General features: G+C 50.3%; 1 protein-coding gene across 1 annotated transcript in view; it reads right to left on the bottom strand.

The window, feature by feature from the left end:
- Positions 1-25,293, bottom strand: part of Zfhx3 (zinc finger homeobox 3) — a 170,735-nt gene that overhangs the window by 79,424 nt on the left and 66,018 nt on the right. Inside the window, 1 exon segment of the mRNA XM_028889219.2 lies at positions 23,226-23,457. Within this exon segment, the coding sequence (XP_028745052.1) occupies positions 23,226-23,457 (232 nt within the window).

The following is a 25,293-nucleotide window of genomic DNA, read 5'->3' as shown; positions in this document are numbered from 1 at the left end:
CCAGGGCCCGCGTGGTAGAGACGAGAGCTAACTTCCTCTGACCCTCACTTGTACACTGTGGTGTGTCCCTCAACACCCGCCCACACCACATTAAGTAAATACTTAAAAGAAATTAAGACACAGGTAAAGCTTGGGACCTTTTCTAGAAATTTCTGAGTGAAGCTTAGAAGCAGCCTACCACAGGCAGCCCATGTTCCTTGGTCCTCACTCTGTTCATGGCTGCCAAGTATCACTCAGTCACATGGGTGATACCAGAGCCAACAACTCAGTCCACCAGCCATCAAATCTGACCCAAGAATAAAAGCCACACGGGCACGGTGATAGATGATGGTAATCATAGTATTTAGGAGGCTGAGGCAGGAGGATTGAAGAGTTCAATGCTAGCTTACGTTAACTAGAAAGACTCTCTCTCTCAAAAATTAAAAAGATGATTAAAAAGATAAAACTCATCCATCATCCACATGACAGACTGTCTGGAAACAACCAGATGTTACAGGTTTGAAGATGGGGCCTAAGGCAGTGCAGTAGAATGGTGTGTAATTTGCAAGTCCTGAGATTGCCAACTGGGAGATGACAGGCACTCCCAGAATCCTGCAGTGTGCAGAGAGACGGGCTGGCACACTTCTCATCATGGAACCTGGGCAGATACTAGGCAATGTGAGCATGCGTCATCCGTGAGGTCCTGCCTGTGTGTGTGTTTCTGGGGATTGAACCCAGCACATCACACATGCTGGACAGGCTCTCCATCACTGGATTCTCTAGCCCTTTTGAGAGACTCTTTAAAAGTGGCTTCAGCATTCGGACCCGCTCTTCCGACGCTCAGGCTAGAGAACCAGGTGGAACCGCTTTAAGGGATTGTTTTAAATAGAAGATGACACATTCACCTAAGAACATGACAGAAAACATTCACATTCATGAACTTGTGACTTAAGGAATTCTACCAGCAAGTATCTACGGGTGACTGCCATGTGCCCAGGCAGAGCTGGAATCACCCTGCTGGGAACCAGGTAAACCACAGAGAAAGGAGGTCAATGGGAGGTTCTCAGAGCTGAGACGGCTGAGTTCTCATCACAGTTACCAGGTCCTGTGGACTGGATGTGAAATGTCCCTGAAGATCTAGGTGTGGGAACCTGGTCCCTCGGCAGTGCTCAGTGGTCTGAGGACCAAGAGGAGTCTAAGTTCAACAAGGGACCGACCCACTGATAAATTCATAGCTGAATGGGCTATGGGGAGGCAGGGCCTGGCTGGAGTGATTCAAGCACATGCTTGTGAGGGTGTTCGCCCGTCCATGTGCGCGTGTGCTCTCTCCCTCCTCTACTTCCCACTTCCGGCGACCGCTAACCGTTCATTCCTGCCGCCATTATTCCTCCCCCGGGCTATGGACCCCACCATATTCTGCTTCACCTCATGCCCAAAGCTGAACGAGTCAGCCAGCTGTGACATAAAACCTCCAAAACCATGAGCCAAATAACCTCTTCATCTTAGAAACTCCAGGGTATCCTGCCGTGGTGACAAGCAGCTAACCTGTGCCATCTTCAGTACAGACAAGCCCGGCTACCCCCCATTTGGCTGCGAGTGCTGCTTGCCAGGCATTCTCTTGTGCTAGGCTACTCTGGGCACATGGACTGAGCACTCTCAGTCAGCATTAGGGCTCCACTTGCTCACAAGGGAGCCTCCAGGAAGAAACGCCTCAGAACTGCGCAGAGTGCCAATCCAATGGCAGGAGTCAAGCGATGGAGCAGGTACAGGAAAGAAGAAGAGAAAAAACCCTGCTTCTGAGATTAAGAGGGCCGCTTTCCCCCCAGTTGGTGCCCAAGGAGGCAGGTGACAGTGGGGGGTGTACAGAGAACCTTCCAATCCGTAACAGACCAGGACTAACATCCCAGTTCCGCTGACCAAGCCTCTTACCTGCTTGCCCTCTCTAGGGCTATGTACCCTGTGGGCCCAAGGGTATGGTTAAGCCACTCAGGTGTCTCTGACACATGGAATCTGGAAGAAGGCTTCGCTTGTATTCACAGACAGAGAAACCGCCTGGCTGGGGGATCTGAGGCTGAAGAGCAGAAAGCTAACTCAACATGGACATCAAGTACCAGAGCAGGGGGAGAAGGGGGGCGGGGAGGGAGGGGGGGGGGAGAGGAGGGAGAGGGAGGGAGGGAGACGGGGGGGGAGAGGAGGGAAAGGGGGGAGGGAGGGGGGGGGGAAGAGAGAGGGAGGGAGGGAGGGAGGGAGGGAGGGAGACGGGGGGGGAGAGGAGAGAGGAGGGAAAAGGGAGGAGGGAGGGAGGGAGGGAGGAAGGAAGGATAGATCACTGCAGAGGGATAAAGTGAGAACCCACCAGGCTCTGTCCTAATAAATGATCCAGAAGGAAAAGTCAGAGTGAGTGACTTTCCTCCTCCCTGACAGACAAAGATGGAGAGCGGGGACAGGAATTATGGGGTCAGAAAGAACACACCACGGGTCCATGCTAAGTGTGTGTAGCTCTTCAGTGTAAACTCATCTACCTGTCACAGGAGCATTAACGAAGCAGACCTCAAAAAGTACACATGGGCCCACTTTCATGGGTGAAATAACTGAGGCTTTGGAAGTGAGCAAATGGGAGCATGAAAAGGGGCAGGTGGGATTTGTGTGTGTGTGTGTGTGTGTGTGTGTGTGTGTGTGTGTGTGTGTGTGCACTGTTCTGAGGTAAGGGGTCATCTCTTTCATCAGATTAGCTGAAAGGCTCAAGAAACCTCAGGTTATGTCACGAGACTGAGGCCGCCGGGCTCGGAGAGGCACGAATCACAGCCCTTGTGTGACTTCACGGCTGGGTCTGATCTAAAGGCCCACAGTGTTCGGCTTGACAGAGAGGTAAAGGCCCACAAAAGGGTTGCCTCAGAGATGAGGAGATGGGATAAACATGAGATGGGTGCCAGGTCATAGAAAATGTCAGAGTGCACTCACGGGGCCCTTTCAAAGCAGTCTCCTGTCTTTGAACACAGTCGATGCACAGCAGGTGAACCGCCCCCGCCATTCCAGGTCTCTCATGCACACAGGCATAAACTCAGTCCGCAGCTCCAGCTACACCCCAAGTCACAAAATGACTGGCCAACTGCAGGATAAATAAGAACTCAATGTCCACAGTATTCCAAAAAGGGGGGAAGTTCTAGAAAGTATGAATAGTTCATTCTTCGGGGGGGGGGTCATTCTTATGGTCAATCCCTCCCCAGTACATAAATAACAATTTTGGATGTAAAATAGTAAGTGTGCACTACATTCTTATCTTGGATTGTTGACTGCTACTACAGCAAGTCAGACCTCATGGGCTGAGCAAAACTGACCAGGACACCTCGGCTTCAAGTCTCACTAGCGGAGCGAGCCTGAGACTGTGGCTGGAATCCTTAGCCTCAGGCCCCAGCGCATCCCAACCTTGCCAACCATGAGCCGCCCGTCCAGACGGGCTCAGCTTTGATTCTGCTCCACAAAGGGCTGATCATGGCAGCGCATCATAGCACAGGATTACTGTGAGCAGGTCTACAAATTTTAGAAGAACTAGCACTTTTCAATCAAGGCAGCGAATAGAACGGCACCACAGAGCGAAGAGAAGGTGGGAGCCCTCAGCACGAGCCAGTGGCGGCAGGCGAGAACTCAATGGGTTCTCTTCTCTCCAGAGGATGGAAAGACAGACGCAGACACTTCAGGAGAAGAAACACACCCTCAAAGGGCGCTATGAGTGACACCGTAATCCACGGAGCTGGTGCCCTTTGGAGACAACCAGAAGCTTAACTTTTCTTCCATTCCTGTTGGCCATGCTTTAAACAAGGAATGCACGACTACTTTGTTTGGATCGCCTGTGTTTGCTCACTTCTTGTCAAATCTCAGAGTGGAGTCCAGTCTTAACATAAACAAAAGAAAGCCTGGGGGGGGGGGGGCGGGGCGCGACACACGACATCAAGCCCTTTCTGAAGGTGATGGCCTCAGATCATACACTTGCTATACTATGACAAACCTGTTTAGTTGGTTTGTTTGGCTAATCATCACTGATCGGTGAAAAGGGCTACTTGTGAAGGGAAAAAAAAAAAAAACACGCCATGAGCAATGGAGAGCCACACTGCATGTGGGGGATGGGGCATGCTCAGAGCCCACACCAAGATGGAGGCCCCAGGAGCCGGGGTTCCGGCTGAGGAACTGCTGGGTGGCAGAGCATGCGCTCCCTGTCCCGCAGAGGGTTACACTTTTAGGGATGAACAGTAAGCAGATATTAAATAATCAGCCAAACAAGGCTGTCAACCCCTTTCGGAATCAGATAAACAAACAGTACATAATTATAATCACGCATGCGACGCTGCGCTGCAGATGAAGTGCTATCTTCATTTAGAAAAGTGGGGAATGTGGGAGGTGAGGGTGGGCTCAGTAACATCCTTCTTCCCCCCCCCCGCCGTACCATACCATACCCTGTCTGTTCTGCCCCCACTTTCCACAGCAGCACCCCCCTAAGCCCCAGAGCCCGGCCCCTCACAGCCATCCTCTTCGGCTGTCCCCAGTGCTTCCCCGAGAACCTGCCCAGACACCACTGAGTCCATTCCGTGACTCCAAATGCTCCTTCTTGGTCAGCACAGACAAGCTTTACTTCCAACCCCCCCCATCTTCTGTTGGGGGGCCAGCAGCAGCCCCCTAAAGGGCAGATCATGAGATTTTGCTGTGACTATCATATAACTCCTGACTCCCTCAAAAGATGAACCCAAGGTCTCTTTCTCAAAGAGAATGTGGTCCTTTATGGGTGTCCGGTGGCATTTCTGTCTCCTCCATCTGCCCACCCATGGAGCACGGGCAGATTTTAGAATCCACTCCACTGAACCCTTTGGGACTCCGTTCCTACACAACAGTGAGCGTCCCCTGGCATAGACCATGTTGCCTTGCCTTCACCCCTGGCTCCTCTACCTGGACCACTTACTTCACCAGGCTCGGGGCAGCAGACCACTGGTCATGTAAGGAGTTGGGGACACTGCCCTGTTGATAGCAGCCTGAGAAGCCACCTCCAGAGAGCAAGCGGGAGCCACTTGACAGGAAAGAGAGGCGGCAATGACTGATCCAGGAGGAAAGAACAATAAACAAACAAAAACATGGGGAAAAAAAAAAAAAGAACAGACTATCAGAGCCATCCCAGGACAAAGCTCTGGCTCCCATCTGTTCATTAGAGAAAATGCTAAAACAGGACTCTGGCTTCATGGAGAAAATGGAGAATTCATTAAATTCATTGAAAAAGCCCCAGGAGATTGGGGGTGGGAGTAGGGGGCGCGGGACTAGAAATATTCAACAGCAAGCCTGGCTCCAGAACCCCACTTTCCTTCTATGTTCCTCAGCACAGCGGCCAACCTGTCCTGCTCCCCCTAGGGGCCAGCCCTGCACTCTGCAAGCATCCTGAAAGGCTTACTGAAAAGAGGGCACACTAATGACAACCAGTGTGCGTCATCTCCTTAAAGGAATCGGAGGTTAAATTTACCACAGTGTCAACATTCATATTCCTAAGATCCTGCTACTCAAATGTGAGGGGTGTGTGCATGTGCGTGTTGTAACACTCTCATGTGCATGTTTATGGAAACTAGCACTCACTGTTGAGTATCTTCTAGTGCATTCCACCTTACTTTTTTTTTTCCAGTTTTTATTTTTAATCAGATACTAGAGATACCAGATCCCCTGGACCTGGAATTGTGAGGCACCCAAGTAAGAGCTGGGAATCAAATGCAGGTCCTCTGGAGGAGTGATCCACACTATTAACTGCTGAGCCTTCTCTCCAGCCCAACTTAGCCTTAAAAATATTTTTTTTTTCAGTTTTGCTATTTATGTGTATGTGTCTGTGTGAGTGTGTGCCACATGTATTCAGGTGCCCGCAAAGGTCAGAAGAGGGTGTTAGATCCTCGGAGCTAGAGTTACAGGTGGTTGTAAGCTGACCAATGTGGATACTGGAAACTGAACTTGGGTCCTCTGGAAGAGCAGCCAGGTTCCCACTCACACCTCAAGACAGGGTTTCTCTCTACGTAGCTGGCTGTCTTGGAACTAGCGCTGTAGATCAGGCTGGTCTCGAACTCATAGAATGCTGGGACGAAAGGCATGGGCCACCATTACCACCATCACCACCACCACCACCACCACCACCACCACCACCACCACCACCACCATGGGCTGCAGCAACTGTTTTTAGCTGCTGAGCCAGCCCTTCACCTTTATTTTCCTTGTTGAGACAGGGTCTCTCGGTGACTGTAGAGCTTACTATCCCTGCTAGACTGGGTGACCAGTGCACTCACCTGACTGCTCCCTCAGTCCTGGAGGTAGAGACTCAGGCCACCAAACCCAGAGTGTATGTGGGTGCAGGGGGGACTTTTGTGCCAAGCACACTACTGTCTGAGTCATCTCCCCAATCTTCTTTCTTACCCTGTAATGGCTTCTCACCTGCACTATCAGTGACCCATGCCATTTTAGAACATTACACCTTTTCCTAGACTTCCAGGAAAAGCGTCAAGTGGGGCACCAGCTGAAGCGAACTTAGTGATCCTGCTTCATTCGTCAAGTATCTATCTATTTCCCTACCTTCTACTTTCTCCAAATAGTCCCGTTTTCAACCCCGGTTCCTTACTAAACAGTCTCAAAGTGTCTCTGAGCTAGGTCTCAGGAAAAGACAAGTAGGAGCATCAATGGAGTGTCCTAGAAGGAGCCAGGAAAGCCAAGTGACACAGGCTGAAGCTGTCAATAAGGACCCAAGTCAGTCCCCTGTGCCTCCTGATGGCACGGCCTGGGAAGACAGCTCCGTCACCGTTTCTAGAGCATCTACCCAAGTGCTCAGCCTGTTTCTAACCAGAAGGAAACTCAGACAAACACAAATGGGAAGGAGAGCATCCAAACAGCTGCCTGTATGCTTCAAATACGACGAGACCACACAGGATGGGGGAAAGGCTGAGGAGCCACTCCAGGCAATAGGCCTTAACAGAGCCATGATGGGTAGTTAGGACCTGTCTGTGGTCTGAGATCTGTCGATGCTCAGTTTTGTATCAGTGCTTTCTGAGCTGCATAGTTAGTCTCCAGTGGGATGAAACAACACTCTTGCTTTTAGGAAATATACGCTAGCTAGGTGCACCACGCCTAAAATTTCCTCTGAAATAGTTTGTACAAAATAAGGCATATGTCCGAGTGCACACACGCATGTATCTGTACACGCGAATATCCTTTATGTGTATGCAGGGCATTAGAGACTACACCAGGGAGGAAACGCAAGACCATGGAAGTGGGACAAGGCTTCCATCTGTGGGACCTCCATGAGAGTTCTGTACGCTGGCTGCATCATCACTATTCTGTAAGGGAAATTCTATCAATGTTACCATTATTCAAAGAAGTCACGAATGGAAAACAAGACTCCTGGCATCTCTAGATCAATTATAGATTTGTTTCTAGTTGTAAGAATCTGCATTATACGCAATACACATTTTAGGCCTCATACAAATTTCATCACTGTTGTTCCCACGTTACTAATGAAAACGGAGCTCTAGTCAGCACCTGTAGCGCCCGCCAGAGCAGCCCAGAAACCCGAACTTGCTAGCTACAGCTCAGTCCTCCTTTCAGCCAGGATTTACACACGTGAAAAATTCCTCCTGGGCTCTGAATGTGTTCAGTAGATAAAGGGAAAGAGAGAGTTTTAAAAACTTATTTTGAATAAATTCATGGTATCGGTACTAGCAGTCTCTTTCAAATGATAAAAGGGGAAATGGAAGGAACTTGGTTCAAAGGATCAGAAAAAAAAAAAAAGAGGGGACAATTTGGGGTCTTTGTCTAAGACCCTTTCTTTAGCTAAACTGCCCTGCTCACAGGCATCTGACCAAGCTCCCAGGGTCTCACACCACCACAGGTCTCCTTTGACCTGACTCTACTCATCAATTCCGACACAGCCTCACCTTCTCCTTGGAGATTTCCTCATTGCCCAAACCAAAACTTCTTCCCATCCGTGAAGGACATGGAGAAGCACCGTCCTGTTCCACACGTGTGTACCTGTGGCGTCCCCAGCACACGGTCTGCATTTGTACGACTGCTCTCTTCAGTGGGAATCCATGTACATTAACTCATTTCATCTTATTAGTGTGATGGGATTTGTTCTTGATGAATCCGCAGCTCTCTATCTACTCACCGCCATTCCATTATCGCTACATGTTTATGGATTTTCCCCTTTATTACTCATTTTATTTTTTCCATCAAGTATATTTCATATATGAGGTAGTAATTACCAGATTCTCCACTTCTTACACTTCAAAGTTTGCCTTTTTTTTTTTTCCTGATCATAAAATGAGTAAGTGCCTATTGTTGAATGATCTTGAAAATGTGTGTCGGCGGTGGGGGTTGTTGAAGGAAATGAAATCCAACCACAATCAGTTGTAATACTGCAGTATATTTATATACATTTTGAAGGAAATGAAGATAATTACATATGGTTCCATGTCTTCCTCTGTCTATGGAGCTGTCTTCCATATCCTTAAATAGTCATCCACAACACTACTTCTAATGGCTACCTAGATTTCCCATCACATAATCAGAACACAGTTTACTTAATCCTCTCCTTATCATCCAAAAGATGCATGGCTGAGACTCTAATTGCCTCCCTAATAACTGCTGTTTGCCATCTGAACACTCGCCTTAATCAGGGTGCACTTCCTGCAGTTAAGAACTGTATCTAGATGGACAGTCCAGTGATCGTCAGATCAAGTTTCAGCCAATAAGATAAAAGGGGAGAGAGGGCAGGGCTCTGGTAGTGTTTGAAGAGGCAGGCTCTGGTGGAGCCTAGTGGTCCTCTCCTCCTCCTCCTCCTTTCCTGAAGCTCAGTGGAACAGTGATCTTGAGATTGTGGCGGCAGCGGGGGCGGCGGGAACAGGCTGGGTAGGAAGGGCTCCATGAAAAGGCTGACAGAAACCCAGTGCCTGGGGCTCAATGGAGCCTGCCCTTCCATGTCTGACTGCCTCCCAAAGCTGCCTGAGGAGAAATTAAGCTCCTACTTTACACAAACCACTCAGGGTGTCTCTGTAGTCCTCGGCTAAACTCTGGAAACAGCACAAATGCAGGCCCTGCTCACACTGCACCGTTTCGAAACTGAGGCACCAAGACCTCAAGCTACAGCCCAGAATTCCTACAGATATTCAGTCTAATTCTGCAGAGCAGAAGTCCTGAATAGGAGAGCTGTAAGGGCCTCTCTTCTTCAGTGAGGCTCCCATCGAGAATCCCACAGAGAACGAGCTGGGCCCGTTTGTTTATTTTTGGTGTTCTTCCAACTCCAGGGCAAAGAAAACTGTCCATGGCTGGCCACTGAACTGGCCCAGTTCAGTTTCATAAACGCCCATGCTGGTGGGGCTGCTGGGCTCACTCACATCCCTCAGAGCCCAGCCAGCCAGGTGCAGCCAGGCTGACTAGGAGCAGCCTGGAGGCTCCAGTCCCTTTCTTAGCAGGGAAAACTGATTTAGTTTGGAGCCCTGCAAGGGGGCACTACTAGATTCAATGCTAGCAGCACGGCCCGAATGCCCAGGGGGTCCTCGGGCCCCACGAGAACCTTGACAAAGTATATGATGTCCACATGGCCTGCCAGGATCCAGGCTACTCGTTCTCACAGATACTAGGTGAAAGCCTCGATGTGGCTTTCAAGACTTGAATGGGGAGCTGCCATGAGAAAAGCTGCTTCCCTTCTGATGAGTAGGCTGGCTGCCTGCAACATACAAAGTGTTACGTGGTCCTGATGCAGACACGGATGAACTGGCTACACTGCCAGCTCAGGTCAGTCGGAACCAGGTGACAGTGTGTCAATCCACTGCTTACAATGTTATCGAATATGCCAAGTTTCCTGAAGTGGCAAGGACAGAATGTTCAAGACAGTTCTATTGTTCTCAGGTGAGGAAACACCCTGTGTGTATGGGGGGGAGGGGGTCCCCACAGCCATGGTACAGAAGGGACACTATTTAGAACCAGTGCAGCCAGTTCATCTGCATTTACCATTGCTGACAGTTGAATTAACTTTGAAAACCAGCTTTCTTTTGTTTTTCCTGCTGCACGGGAAAACAAGCCAGTTTCTCTATCTGAAGACTCTCTTTGTCCCAGCTCTGCTGTCTAAAGCCTGTCCTCAAAGGATCGGGGTTTAAATATTTTACCGGAACAACAGAGGCGGGAGAAGCCGGTGGGAGAAGATTTCCTTGCTCTTGGTAAATTTCAGCTTCTTCAGCAACAAGTGTTTTGAGGGGCTGGGCTGGCTTAAAAAATCAAGATACAAAGAGCCAACACCTGCAGTTTCTTGCTTCCAGTTATCAGAAGTTATGGTCCTCCCAGGCCCACTGCCCGGAAGGAGACTGGATACCTGAAGAGACGCAGGACAGAAGCTGAGGCAGTCACGGCCTGCCCTGCTCGGCCTACCATCTCCAGCCACGAAGCTATTTCCTCTCCTCAGGGCGCCACCCAAAGGAGTTTTTTATTAGCCAAATACTTGGGGGTTTCTGTATATTTATATTACCTCCTTTTGTTCTACCAGGGCATGTTGGGGGAGGGGAAGAAGTTATGATGAACTTTAATAAAAACAAAATTAAAATGATTAAACCTTTCATATCCTTTAGAGATAATCTCTCTTCTGCTAGCTGGTCAAACCTCAGCTTGCTGCTGTTTTTCCAATTCTTTTCCCCTCCCCCTAAAGAAACAAACAGAAAAGGCTGCCTGGGGCTAGATTTTTGAAATAAATTAAATTTGTCCTCACACACGGCAGACAGGTGTGGTTGAAGCATTCTTTCCAGATACCCAGGATGGATGCCAGCATCCATCTCTCCCAGGGTCCTCTCAAAAAATCTTAAAGAAGTGACTAGAAGACATAGATTCATCCCCTCAAGAAAACCCAAAATTCCAGACCCCCAAACCCCCAGCCTACATTCTTAAGGAAGAGGCCAGAGAAAGCAGCAGACTATGGCACAAACTTCCCTGGTCTTATGTGTTCTGAGGAAGGCTTCAGATCCGCCTGGGGTGTGGGCACATGGCCACCAGGAATGACATGGTGCAGAATAAGATCAGTTCTGCCTGCTGCGGGCGGGCTTGGCATGGAAGTCAGGGGTGGTTATATCGGGCGTCCAGATGTGATAATGACCTCTGGTGACCCAGCCCTGGGGACGCTAAAAGGGCAAAGCACTAGGGCATCTTTAGGGTTGTGTTATCAGTGAGACGAACTCATGCCCTAGAAACACAGAAAGCTTCAGATTTCCCCCAAGACGTTCTGTATGACATGGTTGGCCATCAGAGGGCAGCTGGCAGAGGAGTTCTCAGCATATGGTAGCCAAATGTTGTCCTGATTGTCAGGACCTGTGTTTGCACAGTGGCAGAAGACTCATCTTCAAGGCCACAGACGGAAGTTCTCCCCCTGCTTCATGCTTAGGCAGTGGGGGAATCCAGTAAGGATTTTGTCTGCATGCATGCCTGTGTGTTGATGGGGGGCCCTGGACTGAAACAGAGTCCCACAGAGCTGTTCTGATCTCTGATGGACATGTGTGTGGGCTCCTTGCTGTTCAGAGTTGTCGTGAGTCCCCCTCCCCTTGTAGCTGCCCCATTCTCCAGGGTCCAGGAGATAAGGCACTTGGTGGCATCTAGGGAAGCTCCTTTTCCTGGAGGACTTTGGGGCAGGAGGGGGAAGGAGGGACGGGACTCACACCCAAACTGTCTCAGACATACGGGCCATATTTCCACTCTGGTAATTGCTTGGCTTTCTGAGGAGTTCACATCTTGACGGGAGCAAATCCAGTCAACCTGTCCTCACTCCCATGCCTGGCCCGGGACCGGCGCTCAGCCACATTCCCTGGTTTACTCTCTCCGTTCCAGGCTCTGCCTGCTTTCATGTCCCTCCAGCCAACCTTGCCTGTGTTTACTGAGCCCCAGGAAGCACCCCCCACCCCCTTCCATGCAGCCCCACGGTCACCTCCCAGCAGAGGCCCTTCCTGGGCCCTTATCTAAGCTCCCCAGTCTCCATCCCACTGGTCACCTAACAGGGCATATTTGTTCAGGTTTCCTTCTTTCCCGACGAGGAAGACCCACGCTGGTTTCTGCTTCCAAAGCAGTGTGTTCGTCTAGAAGACAGTGCCCGCGTTTGCGGGACAAAGGAGCTTGACCTCTGAGCCCGGGCCACGTCTTCCCCCACCACTGGTTTTTATGAGAGGAGTAAGAAAATGTAGAGATTACCCCTGCCTCAGCTTCACAGAGGAGCAGGACGGAACAGTGATGAGCGGGGAAAGAGATGCCAGGCAGTCAAACACCGTGAGGACGGAGGAGCTAGCTCTGGCTTGCTACAGTAGGGGGACAATCGTCTGCAACAATCTGTGATGTATTTCAAAATAAACAGAAGAGTTTAAAAGTTCTCAAGACAGAGAAAAGATTCATGTGTGGAGTATACAGGAACGCTTAAAGCTCACATCCCATTCTTACATGCTGCATACAGGGATCAGGTTATCATGCCATGCTCCATAAATGTGTACAATCACACCTCAATAAAAATACTATATTCTCTTTCCCCTCTGTGTTTCTTTTCTTCTTCTTCTTACATCTCCTTCTTGTATCTAATTTATGCTTTTCATCTGATTCTCTAACTCTTTGGCTCCTCTCTGGCCTCCTAGGATGCGCCCTCTCTTTTAAAAAAATCTCCTCAGATTTTAATTTTCTTCCTTCTGGAGTACCTGACACCATACGGTAAAATCCAGAGAAATGGCTTTCTGGGCGAAGGCACCTGCTGCTGCCCAGCCCAACGACCTGAATTTGATCCCTAAAGCCTACACGATGGAAAGAGAAAAGCAACTCTCACAAGCTGTCCTCTGCTCTCCACACACCACTGGTCAGTCAGTCAATAATCTATTTATTTAATATTAAAAACAAACAGGAAAACTTATATCTCTGGGCACTTGCAGCCACTGAAATCCTTTGGATGGAAGCCCAGCCTGTTTATGACGTAGACTTCCATGCCATTGACAGGTACAGAATGTGGCAAGGTAAAGAGGACTGGGGGAGACACTGACCATAACTGAAGCAAGAAAACCAGGACTGCCAAACTCTCGCATGAATCCAGGGTGGGCTGTTCGGCCTTCCAACGCACGCATGGGCAGCAAAGAGTTGACACAGTTACTGCCAGTTCCACAAGCTCTGGAGCCTCCAGGACTGGTGGAGAGCCCTCGCAAGTGCCCAATGCACTGATGCTAAAACTCATCTCACAGGGACCAGAATACTCCCAGGGGGGCTGGCTGTCCCCTGGGGGAACCAGGAAAGGACAAAAAGCTTGAGAGGGCACCATCGAGACAGGTGGAGATTCATGGTGAGGCAGACTCAGAGAACTGGGACCTGCCCTGTTGCTTAGAGCTTTCAGTTTGGTTCCATCCCCTCCGAGGAAGTCTCTCTGCTGCTCTGATGCCAGGGCCCATATGAAGGGCAGTGTGCCAAGACTGGAAAGCTGGGATGCCAGGGCCCATATAGAGGATGGCGTGCCAACGCTGGAAAGCGGGGATGCCAGGGCCCATATAGAGGATGGTGTGCCAACACTGGAAAGCTGGGGTGCCAGGGCCCATATTAAGGGCAGTGTGCCGACACTGGAAAGCTGGGATGCCAGGGCCCATATAGAGGATGGTGTGCCAACTGGAAAGCGGGGATGCCAGGGCCCACATAGAGGATGGTGTGCCAACACTGGAAAGCTGGGATGCCAGGGCCCATATAGAGGATGGTGTGCCAACTGGAAAACGGGGATGCCAGGGCCCATATAGAGGATGGCGTGCCAACACTGGAAAGCTGGGGTGCCAGGGCCCATATTAAGGGCAGTGTGCTGACACTGGAAAGCTGGGCAAGGGCTGGCAGGGCCCCCAGCGCTGTGGGAGGCCCTGCCTTGGCTCCTGCAGCCACCTTTGCACTTGGCTCTGTTGACAAAAGCACGAGAAAGTGGCGGCAGACACCCGAGGCCCACGTGCAGACTGAACTGTGTTCTTCCCACAGGCCTAAGCTCGAGTCCTAACCACGAGCGCCTCAAAACCTGCCTTTAGTAGAGAAGCAGTCTTCCCATAAGTGAAGGAGCTAATGAAGGTCTTCAGGATGGGCCCTAATCTGATCTGTCTGATTTCCTTATGACGAGCATCAGAGGGCCGGAGAGATGGCTCAGAGGTGAAGAGCGTGCAATGCTCTTACAGAGGACCTGAGTTCAGTTCCCATCACCCACACAGGCAGCACACAACCACTCATCTCTAGTTCCAGGGGATGTGGTGTCCTTTTCAGGTGTCTATAGGCAGCAGGCATGCATGTAGTATACATACACACATGCAGGCACTCACACATAGACATAAAATAAAAACACATAAGCCTTACCAAAAAAAAAAAAAAAAGAGGGAACAGACTCTTATACACATGAGAAATGCCCACAGGAGAGAGAGAGGAAAAAAAAAGGCAGGGGGGAATAAGATAAGAGAGTACAAGAGATGACTGCTACCATGCGCAAGCTAAGGAAACGACCCTGGGAGGGACCAAACTGTAGGACAATTTTGGATAAAATTTGGGAGTACAACATCAGACGAGCCTGTTCTGAGAAAACTGCATGCTGTCCAGTCTTTAATATTCTAATTAGAACTGAGGTCAAGAGTCTTTTTTTAAAAAAGCAATAAATAGATCCTTTTATTAGAATATACACAAAAGGTCTCAAGATAGCCATGAGATATAAAACTATAAAAAGCCCTCAAACATCCCTTCTAAAAAAACGTATCCTTACAGAGTCCTTTCAAAATCCCTCAAAACTGCTAATGGGAAAAGATGTAAAGGGGGGTGGGGGGAACCAAAATTAAATATCTTTCCAGACATGTAGCCCGACCATTCTGAGAAGGAAACAGAGAGTTGAAAAGGTGAGAAAGACAGAATTCATTCAGCCTGGTGGGCAGCAGGCAGCCAGTGGCCACCATCTACACAAGACATAAGCCAAACGAAATTACGGAGAATGCAACCCCCACGTCAGCTGGCTCTGCTAGAACCCTGAGAACAACAAGGAAGCCAGTGCTACCCAGCACAGCATTCCAGACTCTTCTAAGTCTGTGCTGAAACAGCAGTGAGCCACATAGCACTGTGAAATTCTGGCAACTCGGATACTGAGAAAGATAAATTTAAATCCTGCTATTCACAATTGAGTGCCACTCAAGGATTCCAGGAGGCTCTCTTGTGGTTCTCCAGGGAGCTGGGATACCAGCAGCCGGGGAAGTAGAGGCAGTGCTTACGCTGATTTCAAGGCCACAAACTTTTCCAATGCCCATCTAAGTGTGACAGGGGGAAAAAAGATCATTTGGACTCTAATTCTTATAATTGGGTCAGTTTGAAGGGGTTCCTTTACATCTGCACATGGAGGAAAAGCCTTTGAGCTATTTCTGTGAGCAGAGACCTGTGCTCTATTTCTCCACTGGCCCCCTACCAAGGCTGGGAACAAGTTTCATATGGGATGTAAGTAGCCCCAGAAATGGACGCTCTGGACCTCTCCAAAGATGCCGGCACAAATTTTTATTTCTCTTAAAAAATACACTGGAGTGACAGAAGTGTTAACTGCAGAGGCTGGAATGGGGGGTCAGTAGAGGAGGAACCTGAACAAGTGCTCCGGCAGCTTAGGAAGGCCATGGCTTCCCATGGCAGGTGCCAACGTCATTCGGTCCCTCCCTTCCATTGAAATCCAAGGACAGGACCCCCAACTCTCAACCTAGTAAAAATACTTCTCCATGTTCACTTCATGGACAAGTTCCAAATTTTCAACAGCCCTTTTCCAAAGCCCTGAGAGATATCTCAAGATAAAGTTTCAGGAAACGAAAGCTTAGTCCGAAACAACATCCTACGGTCCTGTTGGGGGTGCCTGGGTCTGAGCTCTGATCACTCACCTCGGACCTCAGAATGTGTGGGTACTTAAACAACAGTCTTCAATGTTCACTCTTCAACACCAACACACAGCCCATCAAGCCCCACCGGACTTTAGTAACCACCCCGAGGTAGTTAATTCCCCAACGTCTTCTCTTCTCTTCCTGACATCACTTGGTATCAACATTCTAATAGAGAAAAGCCACCGTGCTGTGCCTCTCAGAGTGGGTCCACTGGTGGCCACAAGGACACACAGGAGTATATATAGCCTTCAAGAGGATGCCATGCAAGGTATGACAGAGACCCAGCCAAGGACAGGCTAAGCTGTAATCCAGTGTGAAATGATGAACCAACACAAAAGCCCAATAAACCCATGAAAGAGGAAGTAAGGGGTGAATGTATTACAGAGTAAGAAAGGATGAATGGGTGAGAACTTTTGCAACCAAGACTAGTGAAGCCAAGACAAGTTCTGCAGAGGGAGGGGCCTGGTGCAGGAGCACAGGTTACATGAGGCAGGAAGCTGCGGACCCCGGACTGAGCACCCAGGTGACCTTCCTGGTGATGCCACCCACTCTCCAGAGGGACCCTTCCAGGCCAGGAATATATGACAGCACCAAGTCAGCCTTCTGCCCATGTCCACCTTCCAACAGATCGGGTTATTAGCATATTTTGCAGAGAGCCAGCAGAAAAGTTTAATTGCCCCTAATTACCTAGTTCAAGAAGGTTCCTGGATAATGGCTCTCGGAGTTCTGGCCTGGTACTGACGTAATTTCCCTGACTCCAGCTTCATTATATCACCAACTTACAGACAAGAGCCTCTCCAAGGTGCCTTTCCACCAGACACTGACACCCAGGGCCACCACTACACAAGGCTCTCGGGGCAAGAGTCATAGCTTCCGTTTTCACAGAGCTGGGGTGTGCATGTGTGTGCACTGTGCCTGCATATGTGGGGGGGGGGGGGTTGGCGATGGTGGGGGTTGGGGACTCCAGCATACACTCAGAGGAAGGACTGACACAAGGAATATGTAATCAGAAGCCGTCACAATTACAAATGTAAATGAGCAGGCAATTGGCACTGACCTTTGTAGATTGTTAGAGGACTAATTAAGGCAAATCAAGAACTCTGTTCCAACAGAAAAACAAGGCCACATACACCCTGAGAACTCCTCTTGGCTTCAAAAGGTGGGTGCAGAATACATCAGCGTCAGAGGGGGACCAAAGCATGAACGCTTTGTACCCACAACAGAAAACTATCTCCGTGAACAAAAGCCAGAGGACATTTACTTCTCGCCAGGCTGTGAAGCCATTTGGCTGAGAACCTCAATGGCCATCCCCAGTTTGAGCGCCTGCCACGGGCTCGATGCGGATTGACGCCACGGAAACGGATCCCTCCCAGGAAACTGTCAGTGACACCAAGGAATAAACCAGTGAGCTGTATTTGATTCTGTCAACCCGGGTCTGCACGGCAATCTCTGTTTCGGTGGTCGCACAGGGCCACCTGTCCCTCCGCAACGCGTCTTTCTAAATCACGCCCCAAATTTACAATCTCTGTCCAGAAATCGCACTTCAAACAGAAGAGGTCCCGTTGGTGCCGTTCCTCCAGACACTCAGACCCGCAGCCACCCCATCCGTTTGCCCCGTTTCACATGACATCTTGCTGTAGGCCTGCTTCGGCCCTTGGCTTTCCCCAGCCCTGCCAACAGAGACCCAGGAAGAAGGGAAAGAGAAAGTGGAGGATTTACAAAAAACGGAGCCTCAGATACGAAGAACAGGCTGCGACATATTTTAGTGCTGTGAGAAAAAGTATACTGGAATTGCATATAATTTAGCTATTTTTGCAAAAGCAAAAAGATGCACTTCATGTTTAGAGGACGGCCTCCCGCCGATTTTGAAAACAGAGCCAAATGAGAATGCCGGATGCACTGTCTTGTTCTCGGAAACCACGAGAGTCCCAGCACACTCACTGGGGCTTGGCTAGAAGACAAGAGTCATTAAGAAGCCAATGAGAGCTTCAGTGAAGACCGTCACCCAGAACACCCCATCACCTGGCAGGCTGCATTCACCTCCCTGACCCCAGGAAGTCACTACCCTGAAAGACTTCAGCTGTGGCCCCCGGCCAACTCAACAAAAAGTACGTAAGTCACCCTTCGATAGAGAACAAGCTGATTAAATTCTAAGTGCAGAAAGCTTGGAGATCTCTGTCTATATCAAAGAAAAAGTAGCTGAGGCAGGAGTGAGAAGTGAGAAGCGAGGAAGAGGAGGGGGAAAGAAAGAAAAGCCAACAGCAGAAACACAAAGGCCTCTTCTATTCTCAGAGGTTAGGTCACTGATAAAATAAAGTTAACCGCAGCTTTACCCAGGAGCCAGAGATGTCTTTTTAACAAGCAAAGCAGGGGCTGAATCTTTCAAATGACACACCTACACGAGCTTTCCGATCTTTCTAGAGCTTTTGGTCCACCAAGGCAAAAGCAGATAGTTGATGCCAGCCACTGCGAAAGCTCACGGTAACAGCTCTCTGCTCCTGCCTGCAGACAGGAGGGGAGTCCAAAGACCAAAGCCCAGCCAAGTCAAGAGACCGACCACTTGCTTGGTCTTTGAGAAAAAAAAAAAAAAAAAAAAAACACTCAAACTGATAACTGCTACTCCAGGTAGAAATTAAAAACGGAAACTTCTAAGGGAATGGGACATGGCCGCAGTTACTGGGCTGCAGTGCTGGAGATCAAATTCGGGACTTGGTGCATATAACACACAGCAGTGAGTTACATCCCCACACGCATGCATGGGCCAGCTCGTGAGCGAGGGGGGGTCGGGGGAGGAAGTATTCATTTTGGAGTGAGGTTAGAAAGAATAATATAGCACAGGACTTGGAGCCAGGTGTGATACACACCTGTAATCCCAGAACTCAGAAGAAAATGAGAGGAAGATCAGGTGCTCAAGACCAGCTTTGGCAACCTAGCAAGGCTGAGGAGGCCAGCCTGGGTATCCTAGCCTCTGTCTCAAACAAACACAGTTTTGTCATGCGTGATGGTGCAATGCCTGTAATTCCAGTACTCAAGAGGCAGGGGCAGCAAGACTGCTGTAAGTTCAAGGCCAGCTTTGTCTACATACTCTGAATTCTAGGCTAGACAGGGTTTCGTAGGAAGAGACTGTCTCAGAAAATAAAACTGGCTAAAAAGCCTCACAGGACTGGGCCTGCCTGTTGACCTAAGGCTAAGGCACCAAAGAGAAGCAGAACCTCCTGAGACGCAATGGCAGGACCAGCATGATTTAACTCTTGCTCTGAGACCTCTTATGGGCTATGCAGCCATCAATCAAGTGTCAATCTCAACTATTACCAGAAAGTTCTAAAGGATGAAGAAAAATCTTCGTACTTTCCTGCACGTCTACTCCTTTCTTGAACCAACAGCTTCTGACCAGCAGACAGGTGAGCTACAATGAAGACTTGGGGGACGTCTCATCTCTGGGGAGGGAGACGTCATGGTTCATTCCAGCAGCCCTTGTTAGCCAGGGAGACTCCTGACCACTGTAGAAGGAACCTGGGACGAGAGCATGAGGGCCTGATGACGGGCATGCAGCTCTGTGGGACATGGACCACAGGAGAGAAGAAAGGAGCAAGAACAGCGGGGTTGAACCGGATCACGGGATGCCGGCATCACAACCTCCAGGCAGCTGGACCAACTAATGACCGCCTGGCTTTCGGTTGGCAGCAGGCCGGGGCCTGAGAGGGGCTCACAGGCGTCCACAGGCTTCGTGTGGCATGTGAGGGACACTTCTTGCTGGAGGGTCACGTCCTGATCTTTCTCTTAATGAGGACAGGACGGGGAGTGCCGACAAAGTCTGTGTTTACAAATTTTTGAAGCTGACAACCCTAAATATCTCAGTTCCATCGGCCCCCGAATGTCCCTTTCCTTGAAGACATTCTTTCAAGTTTTTAAGAGCGAATCCCTGGGGGAGAGGGAGGCTATGTCTCAAGATGTGTTCTCCTTACAGGGGTTTCTAAAACAGAGCCGTGGTCCTGTTAATGTCAGGGTGTTACCTAATAATCTGCCCCCTGTCGTCAGCGGAGGGTGAACTTCGCTGGAGCATGTGTGTGGGAGGAGGCGGAGTGCGGAGGGAGACGCTGGAGCGGCAACGTGACCGGAGGCCAAAGACGATACCAAAGGATTTTGAAATTCGGAAAGCAAGTCTGTCGCCCTGACTCAGGCTGCTCGTAGACTTGGGGCGGGGGTGCTCACACACGATCAAAGAGAGGACGTGCGGACGGCAGCATGTAAGGAAGCCGTTCCAGAGTGGACGCAGGGAGTGGAGTAGGGCGTCAGAGAGCAGGGGACCGCCTGGGCCATCCCACAGGCCTGGGCAAGATGGCAGCCGGCTGCTATGCAGTCTGGGGCGCCTCGCTAAGCCAAAGGGAACCTTCTGAGAGGAAAGGAAGAACGAAAGAGTCGAAGAGATCGAAACAGAGATGGGTGCAATGAAGGAAATCCTCTGAAATGACTGCACAGCGCAATCCTGGGGAGAGGGAGGGACAGAGGAGGACCACACAGCCAGGGGACACAGTGACCTCAGGCCTTCAGGGCAAGTGAGGGCCCACAAGCGTCCATTCTCCCTGTCACTCCTCAGAGTACACACTCTGCGGTCAGACGTGATCAGCCAGAGAGCAGCTACCTGGAGATAGACACACGGGGAGAGACAGTCCGTCCCGGGCCTACAAGGGACAGGCGTTGTCCTGGCCCCTGCTTATAGAGCACATCCCTGAACGGCCCATCATCGGAGGAGACGCTTTTCATAGAGACAGGAAACCCCGACTATCCCAGCGGGAGAAAAATGCCTCCATCGAGGTCTGGGAGCGTGTCCCGTCACTCGGGAGCGGCAGTTTTGTTTTGAAAGAGAAGGCAGCCAAGGAGCCACAGGATGATCCTGACGGAGCTGGCGAGCCTGGAGCTTTGGGGGAGCTTAGTGGGACGCCTCTAAGAGGAAATGAAGCTGGAGAAAACTGAGCACGGAGTACTTGGAGATTAGGAAATGTCTGCTCTGGCAGTGTTAGGTGAGCCATGAATTAATCATGAGTACCTAGAAAAGCAGGGAAAACAAAAAGTTGTACAAGAAGGTAAATGAAATTATAAAACTCTACAAGGCTCAGCGGTGATTAATATTTATAGAGTTATAATAATGAAAATACTGAATATTAATATCACCCCCAATTATTATTTCATCCTAATAGAAGTGAGGGAGGAGGGGAGGGGTCCAGAGGGGAACGAGCGCACAGTGGGAGGAGGGGCTGCAGGAGCTGGGTGAGGGGTGGCACCCGTTGGTGCATGTGCACACAAGGTGTCAGTACACCCCGGTGGCCGTGTGAGGATACACGGGGGAGGGTGGAGTGCACCGTGTATCTGTGGTGTGTTGGGAGGGGGTGTGTATGGGGAGAGTCTCTTGAGTGTTCCCGGGGCACGTGCATGGGGATATTGTGTGAAGACGGCGTGTGCGCTATGGCTGTGTCTGAGTGCATGGGTTGTGTTGACTGTCGGTAGCATGGGTGTGAGTGCGTACGGGGCAAAGGGGGTCCAGTGTTTACCTCTGGGGGCTCACGGGTGCCTGTCTGCGGGAGGTCTGGGCAAGCTTGTGTGTGGATGCAGGTGCGAGCGGGCAGGGGTGGGGCCGGGGTTACGGGCCCCACTGGGGCGTCTTGCAGCTCAGAACACCAGGCAGTGTTGAAAATTCAGAATTCATCAAGAACGAGGAACAGCAGCATGCTGAGAAACAGAGATAAGTAAAAAAACGATCAACATCTAAAAGTTGAACCACTGTTCCAACCTGGAGGAGGGGATGGAGGAGGGTTGTGCCATTTTTTCCCTAAGGTTCATGTGATGTTTCACCTCTGAAAACTATTCAAATGCATGCTTGATGACTGGCTGAGAAGATGCTGCAGGAGATGAGGGATGAGCAACGGCCTGCGAGCTCACACGTGCTCACTTCATCAGGGAAAGCGGAAGACAGACAGACACACAGACAGACACACACACACACACACACACCAAAACATAAGTGAGTTCTGGGAAACGCTGTGTCCACCAGGCGGGACCAACGAGACATTAGGAAACTGCTGGAGTATGTGTGGCCACACCAGCAGGCTTTAGGGGCCAGGAGCTAAGTGAGGACCAGGGTCCAGCACCCACTGGCATCCTGAGGACCAAAGGACCAAGACCCACGGACACGCGCAGACAACTGTCAAGAGAAGCGTCCTCCTCCTCCTCTCTCCTAGAGACACAACCTGGAAGTCAAAGAATTGGGGCTTACGGGGAAGTGGGCACCACTTCAAACACCACAGAAATGAAGAGCACTGATGAGCAGGAAGACCCCGGAAGGCCCCGGGCTCCCCTCCTAGGCTGGCTCCGGAACAAGAGGGAACAGGTGCTAACATGTTCGGCACACACTAGAGAGAAGCTACAAAGATTTTTTTTTTTCTTTCGAAAACCATTAAGATTTCATTAGAGGGTAAGAATGGGGAAGGCTTTATTTAGCCGGCGTCTTTCTTTGCTTTCCAGACAGGGTCTCACTGTGTAGCCAAGGATGGCCTAGAACTTGTGAAGATGCTGCCTCAGCCTCCCAGGTGCCAGGATTACAAGCCTGTCCCACCAGGCCTGCCTTGCTTGACTGCTTGGAAACAAGGGACAATCTTGTACTTCCAAGTTAAGACACGGGACTGAAAGATCGGAAAAATATTTTTTAAAAAGGAGTTAGTTCTACCAAATGAGGTCCCGTTAGAAACGAGTGTTGGAAAGAGAGAGCGTGCACGGCTCTCCGCAGATGAGATGGCGGGAAAACAAGACACAGCAAATTGCACAGGACCACAGTCCACAAGGAGCAGGAAGCCCAGAGGCCTGGACCTGCAGGACCATGTGAGTCACTTTCAGATACAACCGGGTCCCGGAACGAACGGGTGCTCGCTTTACTGCTCTCTGAAGTCCACAAACTACTCCCACTGCTCGGCAGGGCACACAGGTAGCATTGACCAGGCCAGTGTGAAGCAGTAACGGAATCCAGAGTGCGGAGGGAACTCGGAGATTGGCGTGGAAGACTTGCCAAGGGCCTGCTTCTGGGCAAGATGTCTACGACTTCCCTGTGGCTGAACGCGTGCCTAAGGGAAGGTGGTCCTCCTTAAGAACAAGGCACCAACCCGTGCTCCTTCCATCCAGAACACAACAGGCAGCTGAGGCACCGGCAACGGACGCCAGGAGCAGCCACACTGATAAGCTAAGCCTGCCCTGGTCAGAAGCCTTCAGGGGGCTCCCGCCGAAGCCCGCCGAAGCCCGCCGAAGCCCGCCAGGGCCTCCCCGGTACATGACAGGTCTCACCTGGGTCAGTGGAGGGGCACCTGCGGATGGTGAAGATCTGGCCCAGGTCTTCATCCTCCTCCGGAAGGCCCTTCTGCAGCCGCTGCAGCTTGCGAAGGCTCTCGCTGCGCTGGTGCTTCATGGAGCGCACGTGCTGGATGAGGTTGAGCTTGGCCTTGGTGGAGTAGTTGCACAGGACGCAGTGGTAATAGCAGCTCTCTCCCTCCACGCTGCTCTCATGCTGCTGCAGGTGCTGCGGGGACAGAGGAGAGAAACACTGCCTTGGTCAGGCACTCAGGGCACACCGGGGCACGGGCCACTCCCACACTGCCTTGGCCGCAGCGAGAGGTGTGTCAACGGGGGAACGGGGTGGGACACGACGGCTGTTGATAAGGCTCCTTATATTGGGGTATTTTCATTTTCCCCCCATGTCCTCCCCTCTGGAAGCTCTTCAAGGGCTAAATAACATGCTGATATATATACACACACATACACACACACCTGTCTCCCCCACATGGACCCTCCCGGGTCGTTTCCCACGAGGCCTGTTAATAGTGTTCATTAACAGGGCTTTCTCAGCACCACACAATTACAAAAAGTTCACCCTTTCACATTCCAGCGTGTACGGCTTTATTTCGAGCAGAGGTGGGCCAACTGTGGCCCGAGACCAAATCTGACCCGCTGTCTGTTTTCATCAATAAAGTTTTATTAGTGCACAGCTAGGCCCACTGACGGACTACCATCTATAGACCTTTTTGAAGCATCAGAGTTGAACAACAGCGACACTGATGAATGACCTGCAAAGACTAAAATATTATGATCTGGACCTTTACAGACAAGCCTTCCCCCCCCCCTCCACCCCTGCTTTAGTGACAGCATATGGTCAATCTGCCCGCAAAGTAACTCCACATCAGACACACAGAAAGAAAGCACATGTCTGGACATTTCCATAATAAAAATGCTCGTGTTTTCTGTATTTAAAATGACAGAGCTCAGTTGGTAGATGCCTGCCTAGCATGTATGAAACTGTGAGTTCAGGGATTAAGAGTGCACCGCTGTAATCCCAGCACTCAGGAGATACGGGTAGGAGGGTCAGAAGTTCAAGGTCAACCTTGGCTACATAGTGAGTTCGGGGTAAAAGTTGGCTACATAAGACTATCTGAAAAAAAAAAAAAAAAAACAACTTTTTCTTTTCTTTTTTTTTTTTTTTTTTTTTTTTTTGGTTTTCCGAGACAGGGTTTCTCTGCATAGCTTTGCGCCTTTCCTGGGACTCACTAGGTAGCCCAGGCTGGCCTCGAACTCACAGAGATCCGCCTGCCTCTGCCTCCCGAGTGCTGGGATTAAAGGCGTGCGCCACCACCGCCCAGCAACTTATTTTTAATTAAAATTAGTCTAGCTTGGCATGGTGGTGCATACCTAAAATCCTAGCACCTGGTGGTTGAGAAACAGGAAGATGAGAAGTTCAAGTCCAAGGCCTCGTCTAAACAGTAAGCTCATGCCTCAAAACTGAAACAAAGCCAGAAGCGCAGTACTGCAAGGTCATCTAGTTAGTCACTGGTCGGCGTCACTGGTCCCAATCATGTTTTCTGTTTTGTTTGGCAGACACAACATCGATCCCAGAGCATGGATGCCCAAGAGCCAACAGGAAGTAGAACATGGGGAGCTTAAAGCGTGGGCACAAGAGGAGCAGGTGTCACAGAAACGGTCCACAGAGCGAGACCTAAAGGTCATCCAAGAGCCAAATTCACCATGTTCCCGGACCTCTTGTGAGGACAGGAAGGACCCTGGGTGGCTAGTAACAGGGAACTGATTTGCTCCTGGTGTAGAAAAGACATCTCTTATAGTCCAAGGGACTATTCTGACAGGAAGGGGGAGTTTCCCTCTTCAGTGTACACGAAGCAGGGCAAACAGTCCCAAAGGCTCAGGTGGCTGACCCAAGAAACTCAGCTACAGGCAGAGAGACCGAGAGCTGGAGCCCATCTTGGCCCCTCTACACCGTATAGCTAGCTAGCGTCACTGAGAAGGAAGAAGTACAGAGAGGTAAAAGCCTCACGCACTGCTGTGATTGGTGGACCTTCCTCTTGCCCTC

Source organism: Peromyscus leucopus, chromosome 5 (assembly GCF_004664715.2).
Source record: "Peromyscus leucopus breed LL Stock chromosome 5, UCI_PerLeu_2.1, whole genome shotgun sequence".
In the NCBI taxonomy this organism is placed as follows: Eukaryota; Metazoa; Chordata; class Mammalia; order Rodentia; family Cricetidae; genus Peromyscus; species Peromyscus leucopus.
Note: the sequence above shows the minus strand (reverse complement) of the source record. Positions and strands in the feature narration are given on the sequence as shown.